The 22,615-nt window shown below is 38.5% G+C and overlaps 1 protein-coding gene across 1 annotated transcript; it reads left to right on the top strand.

Annotated features, from left to right (window-relative positions):
- Positions 1–437: 437 nt before the first annotated feature.
- TERF1 (telomeric repeat binding factor 1) lies at positions 438–20,738 on the top strand (the record flags this gene model as incomplete). The annotated part of the gene is made up of 10 exons (XM_080364124.1): positions 438–615; positions 4,115–4,210; positions 5,832–5,962; positions 6,601–6,687; positions 8,017–8,166; positions 11,370–11,476; positions 12,511–12,576; positions 12,660–12,703; positions 13,711–13,775; positions 20,580–20,738. The coding sequence occupies 10 exons, from the start codon at positions 438–440 to the stop codon at positions 20,736–20,738; spliced, it is 1,083 nt and encodes a 360-aa protein (XP_080220250.1).
- Between the last annotated feature and the right edge of the window lie 1,877 nt (positions 20,739–22,615).

Here is a 22,615-nt window from a genome sequence, read left to right as displayed (position 1 = left end):
AGATATATACAGATATATACAGATATATACATACAGATATATACAGATATATACAGATATATACAGATATATACACATATATACACATATATGCGGCCGCTTGACAGCGTTTCCTCAGCTGGAGGTGACGGAGGTGCCCTGCAGAAGGGGTCCCACAGGCGGACGAGGCAGTTCGGGACACGCTGCCCCGGGACACGGGCACGACACCGCCACCCGCCCTGCATGACGTCACGGCCACGCCCGTCCCGGGCCACGCCTCTCCCCCCTCAGAGCACTGACGAGCGCGGCCCCGCCCCCGGCGGAGGTGACGGCAGCCGGGGCCGGGAGGAAGCGGCCGCGCTGAATGGCTGTCGCGCTGGAAGGGGAGGGGCCGGGGGGAGCGCGAACTGGACCGTTGGCGGGGGCGGGGCCGGTAGCCGTTGGCGCGCGGGTTGAAGATGGCCGAGAGTTCGGCGGGAGTGGCGGCTGGGGGCGGATCGTCCCTCTCTGTTCCGCTGGCTGCGGTGGAGGCCGTGGCCGCGGACTGGATGCTGGAGTTCGCCTGCTCCTGCCTGTGCCGGCACTTCGGAGAGGGCTGCGCGGCGCAGCTGCGGCGCTGGAGGGACGTGGCGCTGGGTGAGGGCGGCGGCGCTGCTCAGGGTCTGAGGCCGGGGCGGCTGCGGCCGCTCTGGGGGCGGGTGTCTCTGCCAAGTGCCAGGCGCAGCGTTCTCGGGCACGCTGATTTTAGCACACTGAAAGTGCCCCCGCACTTATTTCTTGTTCCGTCGAAGCACGTTTTATACTTGCGTTTAGCCTTTTAATGGTCGTGGTGACTGGTGCTGAGGGGGTTTTCAGTGACTTCAGGGGCTTCAGAAGATTCTTAGAGTGATAGAGGGTTGTGTGGTGAGATGATTTAACAGTATTAGGAACGTTTGCACGTGGTAGAAGTTAAACATTGCAGGCCGATTTTTTTATTTATTTATTTTTAAATCCACTGTTTTTTGAGTTTAGCATGCGATGGCAGCTCTGCTGGAGTATCGTTAAGGTAATCAAAGCTTTGTGCTGTTTTCTTAATTAAACGAGACCAGGGAGGGAGGCTAACTGAACAGTTACAATAAAACAATAGTTAACTGGGGTTTGGGGTGAGAACTTTTAGATGGTTAGATGAACACGAGCATTGGTGTTAATCTATCATCTTGAATCTACGATGCTTGAATGTACAACATGGTTGCATATATACCATCAGCAGTTATTGAAACTGAGGCCTCAGATGCTGAACGTTCAACGCTACTGAAAAGTTGAAGAGGATTTAGTGAAGATACGCGAATATGATAAAAAAAATCAGAGTAGAATTACTTAATATGCCGAGTTCCTTGAGTTTATATTCAGGGTTATGGTAGAAGACTAGAACTATAGTCTAGCAAAGGTGGAATGAAGTCTGCTGACTGGATTTTGAATGGAAAAAACATATTTTAAATGAAAAATACTTAATAGTGAGAGCAATTAACAGGTAGAAGTAAATGTCTATATCTCAGATAAAGTAGATGGATTTGTGATGGTATTTCTGTTAAAAGTAATTTTTCCTGAAGATGCCAGGTTAGGGTTGTTTGGGTTTTTTGGTTGGTTGTGTTTTTGTGTGTGTGTTCTTGAGTCAAGTAAATATGTTTGTATGACATGTTTAAACTTATGCAAAGAACATAGTACAATGGCATGTAGAATGATTAGCAAGGAGATCGATATGAGAAATTGTAAGAGGTAGGAAATCCAAAGCTAATATAATGAAGTACATTGAGCAGGGGGCTGCTAGATTAAATAATTAATGGTGCTTCTCTGTGTTTGGCTTTGGGACTGTGTTTCATTGAGAAAATCATACTGAAATTTCATCAAGACATAGTTGGGAAGCAGAGACACTGTCAGCACAGAAGCAGATTGGAATATCTCCTGAGAAGAACAGCCAGCCTTTTGAGGGCTGCATTAGTAGAAACAATTAATCAAATTGTACAGAATGCAAGGTTGCTCGAAACTGGGAACTACTAGCAAGTTTGTAATTTGTTCCTGATCTGTTCTGCAACAGAGGAAAGACTTGGGCATATTGGTGCTAGAAGATTACAAAATCAAAAGTATAAAAAGTCTCTGGAAGAAAGCTAAGCACAGTCATAAGATTGCATTAGAAAAGTGGTTGTGGTTTTTTTTTTCATAGAAATAAAAAATTATTACTCTTGCATGTGTCAAAGTGAGACCCTAACGAAGTAATAAGTGGCTGTTAACAAGGTCAATTCAAACTGAAGCAAGTGCAGAGGGTAGGAAGACTAAGAGAGCAAGATGGGCTATTTTATTAGGGCATAATTAATATTACTGTATAGCTCAGTACATTGCCAAGTAGAAATAACTGGTTACCTGAGATTAAGGACTTAAGAACAACATCGCAAGTTTACGTGCCTTGCCTACCTTATCTTGCCTTGACAGGATGTTATGATCTATATACCTGAACTGGATTTCTAAAGTTTCTAATGAAAGGCTAAGACGAGAATTACATTTGAGTGGCTATAGGGAGGAGAGCAATTAATGTTTGAGGGTACTATTAACAAATGAATTAACAGAGAAACTAAGCAAGAACAGTCTAGAGAAGACTAAGTCTATGTCTCTTTCTGTTTGTCTGCATTACTTGTAATTGCTGCAAACGACCTGGTGTTCACACAGTAAACATTTCAAGGTTTCTTTTTCTTTTGGAATAACTCTAAAGAAATTAAACTTGTGTACTCAAGACTGTTGCATTGTACAAACCAAGCTCAGGAAGTTTGCTTTAAAAATGCACCCCTCCTCTGAATTAAAGCACTAATGTAGGAGCACCTTAAAATAACAGAGAAAGCTGAAAGATCTCAAACTACTTGTGCAAGATGACCTGTTTTGTTCTGCTTAATCATTCAGCTACACTATTCTACCTACTTCCAAGCTCTGGCTCCATCTTCAGGGCATGATGATGGTGCTTATCTCTATCATTAAATTCATCAAAACTCTCTGAAATTGAACTTTATTGTCTGCTGTGGAAGATACATGAATTTGTGATTAAAACGAGTGGCACTTTACTGCTGTTCTAAGCAATGTTCTTTTTTTACTTGCTGTTTTGCCTGTAGGAATTAATAGCTCTTGTATCACCTGCCCTCACTGAAGCGGTTGTGAATGTGTTGTTCCAAGTCCAAATGATAATATCCTGCTTGATGTTAGCTTAGGTAATCATTTGGTGCTATTTAATTGATTTGCAATTTCATGCTTATCCATTGTTCATGGGAGACAATCATATACTAATAAGCAAGTAGGCTGAGCACTTTCAAATAAAACAATGTTATGTGCTGTAGTTGTGTCATTGCAAAGCTTGGGAGTCCCATGCTCCAGAATCCTGACTTTTGTGAGGCTGACACTGAAATGTGTACATAAACACTCCCTGAACTCTGGTATTCAGTCTGCAGCTCAGACAAGTCACTTGACACGTTCTTCAGTTTTCATTTTGCTGTGAAGACAAATTACTTTATCTCGCACATTAAAATATGAAGTTCACAGTAACAAGCATGATAGAAATAATCTCATGATGGCTCCCATTCTAAAATATGCAATAATCCTCATGACCTTCCAACCTTGTGAGGAGGATTTCCCTTGTAGATTTAAATTTCTGACTAATCTCTCCTTGTAGCTTTTACTGCTTTTAGTCTGTCGGTTGCTATAGCAACATGTAAGTGTTACCAGTCTGCATATGGCTCATGTTTTGTGGGCATTCCACAGAAATGTTCTCTGGAGCAGACAGTTTTCTTTTGTAGTAAGCTACTGAGAAAAACAAAACTTCAATTATTTATATAAGATACTGTCATCTTCTACGTTGATGAATATAACCCTGTGTTGCATTTTACCACTTCTGGGTTTCTGTTGTGAACTGCAAGAGGGGTAGGTTTTTCTGGTCAAATACTTAAGTATGATTTAAGTTATTGCAACATGGAAGGAGATTAAGAAACTGATTAAGCACACTTAGTTAATGAGTTAGAAATTTAATACATTATTAAAGTCTAATAACACAGTGTCTGGTATACTTCTAGCCACACTGTGGCAGTGCTGGAGCAAGACTGACTTAACTTTTCTTTTCCAGCTCTTACTAGTGGCCTCTCCAAAATACCTACACATCAGAAAAAAACAGTGTATCTCTGTCACCTTTTGATAAGAATTGCAGAAGGAAAAAACCTTGGTAATATTATCTTTTTTTTTTCATTTGTTGTTTAAATAGATTTGCATGAACTTGCAGAGAGGTGTATTGGGTATACTTTTGTATAGCCTTTAATGCATTTTATATATATATATATATCAACATCGTGCATTATATATATATTAAATGACCGAAGTCTGTGTTTTTGACTGTCTGTATTCCACGTGTGACTGAGCTGTATGCAGGACCAGTGTTCTGTGCTGACTGAATTAGCTGCTTTGAGTTTGAATGACTTTATGCTTTTTAAATTATTGGTCTCTTTTGTGAGAGTGGCATTGACAAAAGAAATACACTGGAAAAGATTGACAAGCTCTTGGTGAGCAATATTTGCAATTTTAAAGTACAGAATGTACATTTCTTTCTGCACATGTAACTCTAGGTTAAAGTAGGACAGACAGTAGGAATAAGGATATGGATGAAAAGGATGGCTGCTCTTGTTTCCTACAGACGGCTGTAAGACTTTCAGAAAGCAGCAGGTCCTTGGGACTCTAATTCACTACTGTGTCTCCTGCATGGCTGTACTCACAACTTACTGGTTTAGCCAACCTGATTTTGCTTCCATGCTCAAGTTTATGGAAGGCTTTTCTGCTGCAAGTTTTCATTGCTTGATAAAACTCATTGGTATCTAAGGACTTCAAAAGCAGTCTTGCCAGTGTCAGCATGGAAGGGAAAAGAAGTGTATAAAATATTTTTTATTTTTTCAGTGTTGCTTAAATTGTTTACCTTCTGTCTGAAAAATATTTACTGTGGGGAATAAGGAGATACTGAGAGAGATTCTGCTATGATGTCATATAAAATGAAATAAAAAGTGAGGCTGTAGTTAAGTTAACATCTTGAGCTAAGCTGGCAGTGCCATGGAAAAAAAGCAGCTTTGTGCACCTGCCATCTCCTACTGCATCTGTTATGTTGGTGCACTCACTTGTGCAGATGTGCAATGACCAGACTGGGAAACTGTGTCTAGAGTGTTGAGGGGATGGTTATTTGGCTGTGCTGGATTTCTGCCAGAACTGGTCACTGATCTTACTTGCTGGGAGTCTGCATAAACCTTGGTGTTGGCACAACAGTACAATGACACAAGGGTTGCTTCTGCTTTTTCAGTGATGCTTCTGTGTAAAGCTGTTTTAATTTTCATCTCGGTTTAACCCTTTCAAATATAACAAAAGTTAGGATGTGCAAATACAGGGAGACTCAGGAGGAAAAAAAATATATATATATGTTACGAAATTAACAGTAGCAATAGCAAATGTTTTGATATCTGATGCCCAGCTTAATTCAAGAGTGTTATTAATGCCAGCCCAAATACTTGATGCTAAACTTAGCACTATTGCAAGTAGAATTTTAAGTGAGCAATAATTAGCAGACATATAATCTCCCTTAAAAATGCAACAGTAATGTTATTAGCAAGGGCAGGAGGAATCAATCTCTCTGAAAAGAAGGCAGTTACTTCGGGTCCCTTAAACACACCTAAAGAGAGATATTTAAAGTAATTTGAGAAAAAAGGAATTGAAATTATGTATAAGTACATGTTACTTTATTGTGTATAAAAAGTATAATATATTTACATTTATCATTTAAGTTTCTTAAATACTTTTTTTCCCTGAAGAATGCCATTTTGAAAAGGATCAAAGAATTTCACCTTTGGAATCTGCTCTGTCTTTCTGGACTTTACTTGAAAGGGAAGAAATTAAACTGGAAAAGCTTCATGAAGATATTCGTCGGTTGATTCAAATTCAGGTCTGTGTGATTTATTTAAAATGCTTCAGGATGCTAGCTATTCGTTCTGCTAAAACAGGGCTCCTTTTACAAAAAGCTTCAGCTATTATCTAGCTGAACTGAATTTTCTAACTTTGTTGTATTTTCAAGTACAGAGTAAATAGATCTGTGCAGGGGGCCTTTTCCTATCTAAATTGGTTCCTGTTTGTCCCAGTTCAAAATTGTTTCAAAAACTGCCAATCTGGAAAAAAAAAAAAAATTAGAGCAATTGAGAGATCAATTTCAAAACACTAATATCTTGAGCCTTAAAATATGAGTAGATTTTTGTGGTTTTTTTGCTTAAAAATAACTCTTTGTATCTGAGGAGTTTTGCTTTCAAAGAGACACATGTAAAAACATGTTGACAGCTACTGGAACTGGGAAAGTCTTTTAGGAGAGGCCTTTTAAATGCCAAATGGAGAGGTTTTAAGCCTTTATACATGAGGCTTAATATTACTTCAGAACTAACTGTTATAACAAGATAATTGTTTGTAACCCTCAAATATATAATCCTCTGGATTTCTGAAGTCTTACGAAACTGTCAAAGTGTGACCTTACTCTTTTTTCTGAATGTCAGGTGAAATATATTTCAGGATATCTTGTAATTATATTTGTTGTAGATTGTAGCAGTCTATATGGAAAGTGGCTATTTCAAGGAGGCTGCTGAAGTTCTTGAAAGGCTGTTTACAGACTCTGAATCAGATAAGGTAATAACTTGCTTAACTAATTTACATTAAGCTCTCTCATTTTCAGAGAGTGGAATGGGTTTCCAAAGCTAACATATGCTACCTGCGTAGCTTTGTCCTAATTACTGCCTATGCAGTCACACACCTGTGGCATTTGTAAATACGAAACTAAATTTGTGGCTAGGGGATTGATATAATAGAAATAAGGGGTGATTTGGGGGAGCAAAATGCTTTGAGCAGCAGTTGTTCTTCACTGTGAGCAGCATTAGTCTGAACTTCATCCCCTTTGCCACTTCACATGAGTGAGGTGTCACTACAGATTCTGGGAATTTGCAATTGCTGTTTTCTCAGAGTAAAGGCAGTATAGACATGCTGGCAGAGACATAGTAACTCCCTAATAATCAATCTGCTGACTTTTTCTGAACAATTGCAGTGCACTCTACTTGTCTCTGTCGATTAGTGTTCTATGTACCAAAGCATCACAAGGAAGGAAAGCTCATTTGCATCTGTAGTACAGAGTGTATGTTATTATGCCTCTGAAAAAGATGACATATGTAGATCAGGCCACCTCCTGGTTTGATGTTGTCTGAATCTACATACGTCTTTAAAATAATAGCTAGTGCACACATCTGAATTTGCTGGGGTGGAGAAAAGAGCAAAAGGAGGAGTGCAGGTAAAAAGAAAAAAAGGCAAAAAATGCTGCCTCTATCTTCCTCTGGTAAATTAGGACATGTGTTCTATGTAAATAGTAGCATGTGTATAACTTAATCTTCAGATTCACTTTTCATTTGGAGGATTCAGCTGTTTGGAAAGTGTAGGCTGTGGTAATAGTATTCAAATTCATAAATAAGAATGCAGTCTGTACGCAGAAGTTAATTCTTGAATATATTGGTTTCTGTAAGATTCAGAGTTTTTGGTAGATAAAACATGAAAATGTGATTATCATATCCATGTGTCCTTTATACTACTGTACAAAATAGTGTTTTTCTTGAACACTGTAACCCACTTTCAATGGCAGTCTTTTTGAGGCAGGAAGTGAGAAAAGAGAAGCCAGTAATGAGTGGCATTTTCTGCATGTTTTTGCTCTGTTGACAACTTTGCTTTTAGTGTTATTCATAAAGGAATGAGAATGAGGCTCTCCAGAAAGTTACACTTTATGTGCTCAGTAAGCGGTTAACTCCTGGTATTATGCCTACTTAACTTGAGAGCCTTTTCAAATTGTAGCATGAAGTTGTTTAGGCATATTCATAAAACAACATAATCATCATGTTGTGTGTGTCCTGTTTAGCATAGATGCCCATTTTACTGCATGATCTATTATTGTGTTGTATAAAGCTGTGCTTTTCTTAGTCTTTAAGGATGAAGCTGGCAACCATAATTAAGAGCAAGGACCCATATGTTCCCCTTCTCCAAAGCTTCAGTTACAATCTTTTGATAAGTAAAATCAAGTCTTACATTGGACCTTTCATGAAAGAAAATGAAACTAACTTCTTAATACAGGTATGCCAAAACTATTTTCAAAACTTATCTCAAATAGATATTTAAGAAGATTAAATATTTATACTTTCAAGGGAGTTGTTTAGACAGTATTCAGATATTGTATTGGATGAAAAGAAAGCTTAATCTTTCTTTGGATTCTTGTTAATTAAAAAATGATTGAGTATATGTTTAGGAGAAAGTTACTAGAAATAAGACTCCTCTAAGATATATTCTGTGAATGTTTTTTGCACAACTGTTTTAAATAGAAAAATAGTTAGGAAAAGAAGCATAAGTGAAATGAGATCTGTCATTATGGTATGTTTAAGAGAAGCAGTTCTTATCTGAGGTTCCTTAAAAAATAAACATTAAATATATAGTTACATTATTTTGTTTGTTTGTCTGTATGACTTCTCATACTAAAACTAAAAGATTAAGACATGTTAACTGAAAGCTTTAGGAACATCAGAAGAGTTAGGAGATAGAAAACTGTTATTGCTGTTTTCGTGTAAATAAAGAAGCTCCTTACAAATGATCTGGCTCAAAAGTGATTTTAGAATTGGCAAGAACAACATTCCTCCTGCAGTTTGTCTTCTGGAGGATTGTAAAGAATTTCTCTTATGTTTACTTCCTGTAAAAGAATATTGAATTTCTCAATTACAGAAGCACAAACATCTAAAGGTAATAATAAGAAAATTTTAAGTAAACAAACCTAAAGTTCCTCTGGGCTTTTCATTTTCTTACCAGAAAGAGAGACTAGAGAACTTATTAAATGCAGTTGAAGTATACTCCAAGGAATACCTTTTAATGGCTTCACTTGGTTGTCGATTTTCAAGTTTATTTTTTAAGGCTATTCCTTTGAGTCTAGGAGGAGATGAAGGCTTGGAGATGTCAGAGGCCTGGAACTCCATACTAGCATACCATGGCTGTGTTGCATACCCACTACCCATCCTACTGCCTGCACCAATGTTGCAAGTCTTATTTCTAAAATCCTGATTTTTGGACTGCGTTACTCAGAGACACAGGGGAGACAGTGTTGTGAAGAGTTCCCACTTCTGCTGTGTAATACACATGACCATTTCCCAGCAGTGTACCCTGCATTCTCTACAGAAAAACACTCTAGCTTGAACTGTTCATCTCTCTTTCTTCTGGTACCATATATAGAAGTATAATCATAGAATCATTGAATAGTTTGGGTTGGAAGGGACCTTCAAAGGTCACTTAGTCCAACCCCCCTGCAATGAGCAGGGACATCTTCAACTAGATCAGGTTGCTCAGAGCCTCATCCAGCCTGGCCTGGAATGTCTGCAGGGATGGGGCATCTACCACCTCTCTGGACAACCTGGGCCAGTGTTTCACCACCCTCATTATAAAAAAAATGTCTTCCTTACATCTAGTATAAATCTACCCTCTCTTAGTTTAAGACCATTACCCATTTTCCTATTGCAGCAAGTCCTGCTAAAAGGTTGGTCTACAGCTTTTTCATAGACCCCATAGTACAGAAAGGCTTCAATAAGGCCTCCCCAGAGCCTTCTATGAGCTGAACAACCCTGACTCTCTCAGCCTTTCCTCACAGCACAGGTGCTCCAGCGCTCTGATCATTTTTGTGGCTCTCCTTTGGAACGTCCCCAACAGGTCCATGTCTTTGCTGTGCTGAGAACTGCAGAGCTGGGTGCAGAACTCTAGGTGGGGTCTCACCAGAGCAGAGGGGCAGAATCACCTCCCTTGACCTGCTGGCCACTCTCCTTTGGATACAGCCCAAAATATGATTGGCTTTCTGGGCTGTGGGCACACATTACCAGCTCATGTCCAGCTTTTCATTCACCATAAGGTGGCCTGCACTGCTAGACTGTTTTGTAGGCTACTTTTTCTAGGTTATTGTTGAGCTTAGAATCTGCAAGATTGCAGCTCTTACTGTTGGCGAAGTTCTTGTCCTTCAATTAACTTATAGGTTAGCTGCCTTAAGAACAGTCTGCAGATAATGCATTACAAGGAAAAAGGACCTATACCAAGAAAGCGTTGATTGAATAGTTCATAATTTTTCTGTAACCAGAATACTTCCCAGTATTTTCATGTACGACTGAATGAAATAGATAATTTTGGTTTTAATGTTATCTGACTCCAAAAAATGTTGAGAGATTCTGCAAGCTATTGTGAAGGACTGGTTAAGATTTCAGGAAGACTGAAAATTGGATGGAAAAAATGGACAGAAAATTAACAGGAGGCAAAAGCAAGCCATGAAAGAAGAACTAGGTGAAAATTGAGAGCAACTGGCTAAGCAGAAAAGTGAAGCCTATAGTGAATCTGTTAACTTTGAATCATTTTGATATTTGAGTGTTACAAAACAGATCACCTTCTGGGATGTATGGATAGTGTTGGATGGAAGATAGTTGGCTCTGCTTAGTAATAATGGTGCATGAACCAGATTTTTTTTTTTCTAGTATAGCTTAAGATGCTAGATAAGAAAGTTGATAGCAAAGTGGCAAGAATGACCTCGTGTCAACTCAGGGTTTTGTGGGTTTTTTTGGGGTTTTTTGGAGGTGTTATGTATTATACCAAGTAAGTGGGAGGAATCTAGGGAAAAGTACAATCTTAAGATTCTCTGGATATTCTGTAAAGAGTAATTAACTATATCTTTCTCCTCTTGGGAATGGGGGAGAAATAATCTTAGTTTGTGCCTAAAAGCTTAGGCAGAAAGTTAGAAAATTATTTTGCTAGTACAGGAAAGGTTACATTACAAGCCTGAAGTCAGATTAGATGTGTCTTTTGAAAGTGACATAGGTATGCTTGATTCTCTCATGCACTACAAAACTAGATGAACTGGTGAAGCCTATCAGTTTTCAGTTACTGATGTAGTTATAAAAACAGACACTGATGTACTTTGATAGTATTTGCAGTCTTAGTCTCTGCAAAGTATTTTACACATCTGTATGTTCATTTTCTCATGCAAGTATTCATTGTATTTCTGTATGTCCATGTAAATATCACTTGTGGCTATGACTAAAATTTCTCTTGAGTTATTGGCTGATAAAGATCTTAATGGATCTCAACAGACTACAGTTTTTTAGAATCTACTGATTTTAAGGGTAATACCTCCGAAGGGTCTGTGAAATAAGCACTATTAGTCCTTGTAGATAGTGCATATGTTAATCTTAGTGTAAACTGCTGTCTAGGTACTAGCTGGCTTGCTGGCTTTAATTTTAAAGTATTGTTTCCATTTCTCACAGGCAGCTGCCAAACAGGTAGAATCTAAAGGACTGGGAGCAATAGCACTGCAAAACGAAACTGTGAATGTCAACGAAAACAATGAAAGTAATTTAAAAACAAAACAAAGGTTTGTATTAAGCATTATATTGCTTGGACAGTAACTTGAAACTTGTAGAACTAAGAATAGGTAGAAGGAAGGACATTAAATTCCAAACTACTGTCCAATAGAAAATCAACTATAAGCACATTCTCTGTTTAAGTTTGGGCTTCTCTGTGGTTGTAACTTTTGGCATTTACATCAAATAGCTTGGCATTAAGTACTTCTTGAAGATGCACATTTTTCAGTTTAAACAGCTGTCAGTCTTGTATAAAAAATAAAAACACTTCACTTTTTTTCTTTTTCTTTATGCTTGATTGAGCTCCATTTAGTCCTGCCCTCTTAATTTCAAGCTATAGTATATCTGGAGAAGAAAGAGGATAAGGAAAATAAATCAGTCAATTACTTTTTCCTTACAGCTAAACACAAGATTCTCTTAGTGATACTAGTGTGATGGGAAAGTTATGTTACTTCAGGATTCTGGCAATGTGAACCCTCAAGACAATTACATACTTTTCTAAAATGCTGGGGGAACTTGAAGCCCAGTTCTTCCCCTGCTCCTCTGTCTTTATTTTGAAAAATACTAATATTCTAGGTTTATCATCACGTGATTTTCATGAAAAATAAATTATGGTCTTTAGTTGGGATAGAGCTTGTATTTCTGTGGATTTGTAGTTGGAATATTTGACGTCATTTAGTTAAGGAAATTGACTGATGCAGACAGTATACAGGAAGGCAAGCCATAAGATGATTTTTAGAAGGACAGCACCTAACACAGTCAAATCAGAGGTATGATGAAACACTTGATCAAAAAACCTATGGAAACAATTCCTAGATTGTGTAGAAGGTGCATAAAATGCTTGATGTCTTCAGTGTAATGTCTCATATACTCCTGCAGGTATAGGGAGGCAAGATTAAGAGGGTTAATGGATTGAAGCAGTTAGTGTTTATGTGCCACTGTTTCTATAGAGAAATCTTGGAATTTTCTTTCATTTAAATATTGTTGAATCACATAAATGGCAAGTTGCTGCCTACAAGATGATTTTTTGGGTTTTCTTTTAAAGGCCAATGAAAGAGCAACAGAGTATTACGAATCAGTCACCTGGAGACCTAAAAAATACCACAGTAAGGTAAAATATTTTTTTGTTACTCTTTGTCATAGATACTTCATGAAGTTATGTGTATTTTTACTTCAATTCTGTGTTCCCTACAGGCCTCATTTAGGATGGAAATGCAGAGCAAACAGGGTTCTTCAGAGTGAGTATTAGCTTATTTTTACACTTTCATGTAACTGTCATGTCAAACATTTTCTTCCCCTGCACACCACTGCAATAAATGGGTTGGCAGTTTGATAACTGCCATCCGATGTGATTGGATTAACAGAAAATTGATTGTGGTGGAAAAAAACCCACTCAATTGTTGTTTGTAGTTTCTGCACAAATACAGATTTGGTGGTTGCCACATTTAGGAAGCTATTAAATGGCTGAAGGTTCTCTGGCAACTCATTTTGTGAAGTCATGTAATATTTCTGGTTTGCTTTACTGGGATTTACGGTACTCTGTGCAAAAGCAAGCTGTCAGTGGAGTAGTGCAACTTGTCTCTTCCAGGCCTCTGATATAGATAACTTTGGGAAGGAACTAAAAAACTTAGAATGTTCATGAGTCTTCCTAATATTACTTTTTAAAAGCTTACAGCATGGAATGATATATTTATAAGTACGTTCGGAAAACCATTAGCACACTCTTACCCCAAAGAGATGATGTAGTAGCTTCTGCATGTGGCCACATTGTACTTGGAAGGAGAAACTCATAAGATGCTCTGGATGCTTGCCACAGTTAGAACCTCACGCATGTTCTGTGGTAATGAGGGAACCTGCTCTGATTGATGGTTAGTTCCCATTTTTACTATGTAAAATCAGAGCAGAGTGAATAGTAAAAAATATTTTTACCAAAATTGAAAAAAGCCTAATTATCCTGTGTCAATTTTTATGTAATTGTTTAAAATACAAGTCTTCTGTGAGGTCTACTGCATAGAAAATATAGTGACTTTTTTGAACAGACTGTTCAGTCCTTGGACTAAGGTGAGATTCATGTCTATACGTATATAAAAGTATATTTATATATAAACAGACACTGCAATTTTCCCAGTCTGTCAAAGCATATCAAAATAGTTTACATTCTTCTCTCATGTAAATGGTTGAATGCAAAGCTGCTGCCTTAATGCTGAGTCCTCATTGCTCTGGATGTATATTAACTGTCTTCTAGGTCTGCACAACTTGCAAAATGTGGAAGAACATGGAGATGCTTTGGCTTGTGGCCGAAGAAGACAGGTGTGTACCCATTTTCTGTCTAAATGAAGATAAAATAAATCTGCACTGCATAGCATTTTTTTGCTAATTTCATTTAACTCTATCTCCAAAATGCCAGAATTTAAGTTTCTCGCATTATTCAAGCTGTGCTACAGCTCCTGAAACTGTTTTTCAGGTTCTAATTTCTGTCTTTAAAATAGAAAAAATACTTTTTTGTGCAGTCTTAAATATTTTTTTGCTAATGCTTATGAGCCTTTAATTTGTTGAAATACACTGTTACTAAAGCTTAGTCTTTTAAAAAGATGTGAAAAAAAAATCATTCCCCTGTTTGGATCAAAGAATTCAGGATGCCATTTGCCCATGGGAGTTTTGGGCAAACACCAAGATGTTTTGTTTTCCCTCTTAGAAGGTTAATGATTTAGCAATTTTATAATTCAGTACTCTCTTCGTGTGAGGTGAAAACATATATTTATTTATTTATAAAAACTAGAATAGTTTCCCAAATAAATAGGGTCTTTTTATAATGCTAAATTTCAAATATTCCTTTGCATTCTTTCCATGAGTAAGCCTACTTCATTGAATTACTTGAAGATAATTCTGCTATGTTCATTAATGCTAGCATTCCCAATTGATGGGAAGTACAGAAGTGTGCGCCTTAATAGAAGGCAATTTGAAGTTGATTCGATGTTGGAGTGAACTGTTACAAACTGATTTTTTGCACACGGCCACACTTCTCCAGTTACGATAATTCCATTCAGAAGTGTTTATAATTTTAATATTAAATGCATTTCTGTTGTTGAATTCCACTGGAAAATATCTCTTAGGAAGCAAATTGTTTAGATAACAGTACAAGTTACCAACATACATCTGTTTTGGTGTGAGCTGTTTCACTTTTCTGGTGTTCATTTTGACACTTGATTTCTCATATAGCAAGGAAGGGCAAACCTGCTTATGTTTTTTCAGCCTGGCCTTGAGGAGAGTTGTACTTACTCTTAGTTCCTTAAACATTTTTACTGAAGTTGAATCACTGGTCAAATTTTCAGTTACGTGCTGTCCTCAAATTGTTTGAGAGCTCATCTATCCTTGGAAGTTAAGCTCCCCACTACATATAAACAGTTTTTCATTTTCTCACAAGTATCAGGAATGATAACTCTGAGAGCTTTCTTATAATTGCAAATACGATCAGTACCCTAAAATAAGACCCAAAAAAAAAAAAAAAATCCATGTTTACTGGATTTGCTTGTTGCCTCCAAAAACATAATAAACTACTTTTATTCCATATACTTGGATAGGTACCTTGTCAGTCAGTTGCCAGTAAGCATGCACACTTCCATCAATCTTGTTTTCAACATCAAGATTTAAACTAATTGGAGCACAACTGACACAAAGCTTATGACAGCTTTATATTCACTTACTGTGTTGAGGTAGTCAGGGGTCAGCTACAAGCACTCTATCCAGGTCTAGGGCAGATCTCACTAGAAGAAAATAGATGTGCTTTATTCTGTTATTATAATTTAACCTTAATTGAAATGTAAAGACTGAATGTATAGAAAACTGCATCTGATAGTAGTGAAGAACACATTGAAAATTTTACAAAAACTTGAGAGAAATTAATATTCAGAATGTTTCTTGAAACACTAAGTAGGCATTTGCTGTCTGTCTGATATTTATGCCATACTCCTTGCCAGTGAGATCTCTCATAAATCTTGTATAGAAAGCAATGATATTGGCCTTTTAAACAATAGATCTGCTCCTCTGCTTAATAATCTGAGTTATAAAATTGTCTCCATGCATGAAAGAATGCAATGAATGTCAAAGCTGTTGACTTCTAGAACTTCCTTTTCCATGTAGTCTCTCTTTCAATGTTGGCATTGTTTGCTCTTGTTTTGTAAATGGCATTTCATTGCAATGGTTCAGTGCCTGTTTTCAGCCTTTCACTGCTGTGTTTTCAGTTAGCTGCATGCAACAATCTGTAATCCTATTGAAAGAAAGTATACTTTATTTTTCTCAGTCCTGAATTAGGGGTTACAAGTGACACAGAATTTAGGCAGCTATTTGTGCCCAACTTTATATCCTATATATGTGTATGGCAAGTCCTGTGAGTTGTATAAAATCTGACTGACAGTTTAAGTTAAAGAACGTGTCTGAAAATCTGTGTTTTCAGAACTTCAGTCAGACTTCTATGGGGAAAAAAAAAACCCCATATATTTAAACTTGGAGGAGGAAAAAGAAAAAATATCAGCAGGGTCCCAACATGCACAATCAAAGGAAGATGGGTTACTAGAGCAGAACTGACTCAAGGAATAACAAGATAATTAGATATGTGAGGGGCTGTCTGCACAGTCTGTCTGGCAAAATGAGGCTTGCTCTGCCATCGTTCTGAGCTAGCCAAATGTCACATTGCTCTGGACTGGGTGTTGTGATTGCGTTGGCTCAAGCATAGCACGGCATTATGTCCACTCTCTCAACCAGTCCTTGCAGCCTGTAGCAGTGCAGTGCTGGAGTCTGCATCACTGCTCTGTACTGCTTGTTTTTCAGTGAAAAGAAAATAAGTCAGTCTCTGGTTTGCCTGTAAGGCAGGCTCCTCACTTACTTGTTAAACTGAATAAATCTGTTTTTTTAAAAGCTCAGTATAAGCAATTAGAAGAAAAACAAGGAAAAAAACACAACCATTTTAACAGCAAATGTAATTAATCATTACAACAAGTAACAAGGGTTGTGATTGTCTCTGCGGGAAGGATTTGAATTATCTGGTGCTGTAGGTCAAGCATAACTGTGTTACTTGAATAAAGATTTTTATTTAGGAAAGTTTTCTGGCATACTCTGAAATGAGGTGAACTAGATGGTTCCAACGGAATCTCTGGCTTCTTAATAAGGGGAAAAAATTAATGAAATGTAACAAGGGAAAGTGTAGAGTATTGCATCTGGGTAGGAACAACCCCAGCTTCCAGTATAAGTTGGGAAATGACCTATTAGAGAGCAGCTTAGGGGAAAGGGACCTGGGGGTCCTGGTGGACAGGAGGATGACCATGAGCCAGCACTGTGCCCTTGTGGCCGGGAAGGCCAATGGCGCATCCTGGGGTGTATTAGAAGGGGGGTGGTTAGTAGGTCCAGAGAGGTTCTCCTTCCCCTCTACTCTGCCCTGGTGAGACCACACCTGGAATATTGTGTCCAGTTGTGGGCCCCTCAGTTCAAGAAGGACAGGGAACTGCTGGAGAGGGTCCAGCGCAGGGCAACAAAGATGATTAAGGGAGTGGAGCATCTCCCTTATGAGGAAAGGCTGAGGGAGCTGGGTCTCTTTAGCTTGGAGAAGAGGAAACTGAGGGGTGAATTTATTAATTTTTACAAATATATAAAGGCTGAGTGTCAGGAGGATGGAGCCAGGCTCTTCTTGGTGATAACCAATAATGGGACAAGGGGTAATGGGTTTAAACTGGAACACAGGAGGTTCCACTTAAATTTGAGAAGAAACTTCTTCTCAGTGAGGGTAACAGAGCACTGGAACAGGCTGCCCAGGGGTGTTGTGGAGTCTCCTTCTCTGGAGACATTTAATCCCACCTGAACACATTCCTGTGTAACCTCATCTAAGTGTTCCTGCTCCAGCAGGGGGGTTGGACTAGATGATCTTTTGAGGTCCCTTCTAATCCCTAACATTTTGTGAGTAATAGTTAAAAAAAAAAAAAAAAATCACTAATTGTTGCAAAAGATCTGTGGAACAGGACGTATTGGAAAAATGCAGTATTTTTGATAAAGGGTTGACAACTGCAGAGAAGTTTTAGGTTTCTGACTATTTAGAAATGCAGCTGCACTACTAGCACTCAATTCTTTCACTGTGTAGTGAGGTTTATCAGTGATCATAGTTTCTCAAAGAGGCACTGATAGTTGCATTAAGCTGGAATAAGTCCAGATTTCAGATATGAAGTTTGATGTTCGCATACCTCAGCTTACACTTTGTGTAGATGCCAAATTTTCTCTTGTTGCAGAAGAACCAGAATATGATTTTGATCGGGCTGAATGTTATCTAACATCCTTCCTTCCCAGAGATGCACCCCTGCTACTTTTAGCAGTTCAAAATCAAGGGAAGCGGGGAACCATGAGCACAATTTGTGCTCGATATTGTCACCTGACCTATCCCCAGTGCCTGAATTGTTGTTGGTCTTAAGGGCAGAATCTTTTAAGGATCCCCAGATGGGTTTCAGGTCATTAGGAGAGGGGAATGGGGGTGAAGGAAATATATATATATATATCCCTGTAAATGAGGGATTTATCTAGGCATCCTTGGACACATGGACCTCCTGTGTCACTGACAATCATACTGGCTGACCCTGGATTGTCTTTCCCAGCTACCCCTTGCACACAAGCATTTATCTAATGACAGCACCACAAGGTTTGTGTTACCCTGCTCAAGCTGGGGAATGTGGCTGCCTCTTTCCTGTTTGCAAGTTCATCTAGTAGTGAAACTGAGCACAAGTCCCAGAAACACACAGACACAGGCCACACACAAAGAGGACACTGGCACAGCTGATCACACAGACTGCCAGGGACATGGTGCTGCCCTCAATAGCACCCACACATGGTGCCCATGTAGGACGTAAACCAAAGCAGTTAAGTCCCTTCCCCTGCCTGGTAGAGGTATAAGTGGTGGCACACGTCTCCCTAGGTTCACAGTCACCCAAGTATGGGCACAACCTGGTACCCCTGCCTGCATCATGGCCCTTGCACCCCCTTCACAGGTCCTTTACTTGTTGGCTGGTGCAGCTGGATGCACCAAACACAAGCACTCACACATTCATCCCATGGGCACTCTGTTCCAGTCAGTTTCCAGTGTACACTTGCAAGATGTCTCCCTTTTGGGCAAAAGCTGAAATTCTCACTTGTTCCTGGAGACAAAGGGAAGGCTGAGGGTGGTCTGTGCTTTCTGGAAGTTAGCTTGCAGTCACTGCTGCCACACTGACCTTCCAGCCAGACAATAACTACAGACTCAAAGGAAAAGTGATGAACCATACAAGGGCTCTTGGGTTGTAGGAATGGACAGGGAGCAGCAGAGCCAAAGCATCTGCTGATGTAAACTCTGCCCAGCTGGGGCAGCTGCAGAGCTCCTGTAACTTGTACAGCCTGTTTTTCACCAAACCTGTGCCAGATAAGCAGCATATGGTACTTAACAACAGTGAATAAAATTCATAAGACAAGGAGGCTCTAGACAGTACATTGTTTTACAAATAGTTCACAAATATTCAGTTAAACTGTTCTAACTGGCAAGACCATTAGCTGCAAATGCTTCTTAACTACTGAGGCCTGCAAAGACCTATGAGACATTATTTTGCATTTGCACACCAAACATAAGTAATTGCAGTGCTTTTGATCACCTGTGTATGTATATTTCATAGTGCTATTATGAACAAAACCACCGACTTTTTTGCTGTTTCAGAACAACTCCAAAGTAAGTGAAACACAGGCAATGGGTAAATTCAGAAATAAGATAACTTCTCGGTTGGACTTTCAGCAGTCATTTGCTCATGACATGCACATAAACACACGCAGATTTTGTAGAAGTCCAGTAACTAATGGTATTTAATATGGGATCTTCCAGTACTCACAGAAATGCCAGCATGAGACCAGTGAAAATTGACCATTTGTCTCCTTTCATAACTGACTACATTCCATGAGCCCATCAGAAGCAGCAGGATCTCTCCAGTGCAAGAAGCAGAATTGAACACAGATAAATTAAATGGAACAGCTACACAATGCAATTCTCTGCACATCTCAATCTCATTAACATTTTTAAGTTTACTTTTTTTTTCCTCAAAGTTAAGTCTTTACATTTCAGATTTTGGGGAATACATTTAGGAAGAGCATGCTACCAAACTGCACTTTGAAATAGGAATTGGCGTCTTTAAGAAACAGTTTCCTACACAATTGTTTCAGCTGGCGATCTTGTCCTGTATTTGCATAGATGGTGTGCAGTTCAGTTTGCCAAAGAGGTGTGTTGATCATGGAGGATCAGATTCTAGTAGAATAAGTTGCTATTTGCTATTCCAGAGTGAAAAAATTACTATATATAATACATTTATAGTAGAAATGCAGTGGTTAAAAATAGGAATGGTAGTATATATAGGATCTGTAAATTTTAGTTATATGTATGCATATTTCTATAAACCTACCAGAAAAGAAAGTTAATGCTTAGTTCTTCTCACACTTTATTGTAAAGGTAAGTTTTTAAAAATCAAATCTTTGATTTTTAAAAAAAATTCCATTTTTTTTCACTCATTGTGTAGCCTTCAAATTGTTTCTATTGAGATATTTGTAACAAGATGCAACTAAGGAAGCACAAGTATGCTGGAGAACTTCATTGGAAGGCGTTGCTTACAGATGTATAACTGCAAGTAATTTTCTCTCCTTTTGTGAGAAAAATGTCATGCCCTAAAGATTAAAAAGCTTGTAGGTCATGACAGCAAGACTTAAGTAGTAGTCTCAACAAATGGCCAGAAACAGACGCATAGCTGTTACCCGAGGATATGGCTGATCTCACTTTCGAATGCAATATGTAACATTTTGCTTCTATGAGCATTTTAAATATTGGGATTTTTTTTTTTCTAAGCACACTGAAACTCTGTTGTTGGTAAATGGTGTCTTGATTCTCACACCCTAGGTTAATGTGTCACAAAATGCTTTCTCTTTTGTGATGCATGCTAGGATCAATCAAGGTTTGTCTTGGCTCAATTAGCTAATAAAGTACAATTTTGGAAAGCATGCTTTTAATGAAGCCATTATATTAATACCTTTCTCTGTTCATATGTTTAGCATTTTTCTCTGTTCTTCCCCTAGCGATGGACTTACAAAGAAGACTTGGCACTGAAATCAGGAGTAAGGGAGTTTGGTGTGGGTAACTGGGCTAAAATTTTGGTCCATGGCAACTTCAACAACCGAACTAGTGTCATGTTAAAAGACCGGTGGAGAACACTGTGCAGGATCGAACAAGGCTAATTTGGACTACAGGAAACAACGCTTCTTGACCTTTCCCTACGGAAGGACCTAGTCTAACTTTTCAGAATAATAACTTGCTTCAGTCTCAGTCTCCAGCAGTGCTGCTATGCTAAAACTTGAAGCAGAACAGTAATAGGTATAAAACATTCACGTAAGCTCACTTGCTCGGGTAACGATGACTTAAATGTAAAGCCTGGCTTTTTATCTACACACAACAAATGACCCAGTTTCTGAAATGTGAAGATGCTTGCATTGATTTTAGAAAGGTCGGTTATGTACATAGGGGTATTAAATGACTGGGAACGTGTTTAGCTTGATAGAGGCTAATACTGAGTCAAGAGTTCTGTATTTTTAAAGGGTTGTGTCTCTAGTCGGATTGAGCTTTTTATCATTTTACTTCCTGCCATACAACCCATTCTAATCTGGTTTGCTTCACTTTTAAATTTTGGTCAGACTTGTCATCTCTGTCAGTAAGTGATACCAAAATATATGTATGTATTGGTAATGCTGATTTTACAAGCTGATTCCTTTTTTTTTTTTTCAGTTAAAAATGTGATACTCCATGTAATTTGATATTTCTAAGTAGTAAAGGTGCTGGTTTTGGTTTGGGTATTTTTTTTAGAATTAAGCTTAAGTTCTACGTGAAAGATCATTTTGAATTTATGTATATTGGCATAATAGCACTTTTTATCTCACTGAAGTGCTGGAAAACATACAGAAAGTAACAGTATGATACTAGTCTTAACACCTCTTGATTATGTTGTGCCACCTCCCTTGTCTTGAGAAGTAGCTTCTTCTAGACCAGTGGGAAAGGGAAATCTTGAAACCGAATGGCCAAGGAGAGGCTCAGGAACGAGCCCGTGCTGACAAAGCTTGTGAGAGATGTTTAATCTGTGCTCTCTGCTGTCTCTGTCTGCAGCGACAGCAAAGATACGCTCTGATGGGGGTAACTAACCACCAAGGTGTCAGCTGGTCACTGTAAATGTCCTGCTCCTGAGAGACTGTAAGAGGTGGATGATGGTACTATGCTGTCTCTCTTGCTTCAGATTGTGTGGAAAAGAGTTCCACGACCTCAGAAAGCCTATACTTTTCACTGCCATACTGATGTGAACCTAGTGACTTGAACTAAAATATCACAGCGTTCTTTTTAAAAGTACAATTATCTGCAATTCAGATGGTTTTTGTACTTTTGTCTCTGGATAAAGTTGTTATTTTACAGGAATCTTACAAGGAAAAAGCATCTGTCCAAACTGGTTATAACAAAATAAATCTCTCTCAGATCTATTTTTCGTGGCTACAAAGGAAGACATATATTCTTTAAGGCTGAAATGTTCAGGAAGTATTAAGATAATCTCTCCTCTCTGTTTTGGAGACCTACTTCCATTAAGATAACATGGTACAGTTACAAAGGTTTGTTTCACACTCATATTTTGGACAGGACCTCAGCCAGATCACCTTCCTCATACTTGCCACCAGACACTACAGTTTCTTCTTGCAGCTGCAACAAGCAGCAGCAAGCAGTAGTCTTTTGGTTCCACAGAGATGCTGCATGTCTTAACTGTAATTTTTCTCAACTTTAAAGCATAATTTCTTTTTAGCAAACATCATGAATTTCAGGATCTTGATGAAGTACAGGCTTTGTCCTTCAGCAAGGAATGCTAGAGCAGCTGCAAGCCAACAAGTTAAAAGTTGTAGCGGGTATCTGACAAGTGAGAAAGTACAGTATGCAGCCTCTTTAATGCTGTAACAATAATTCAAGGTGAGTAATAGGTAACAAAACAAAGATTTGAGCTACCTGCATAGCAGTCTTGCCAGTGCTCTAATATTGCAGATTTCTATGTTAATCATTGTATGTGAGCGGTTTTAACTAGTAATAA

Source organism: Nesoenas mayeri (genome assembly GCF_963082525.1).
Source record: "Nesoenas mayeri genome assembly, chromosome: 2".
Classification (NCBI taxonomy): domain Eukaryota; kingdom Metazoa; phylum Chordata; class Aves; order Columbiformes; family Columbidae; genus Nesoenas; species Nesoenas mayeri.
Note: the sequence above shows the minus strand (reverse complement) of the source record. Positions and strands in the feature narration are given on the sequence as shown.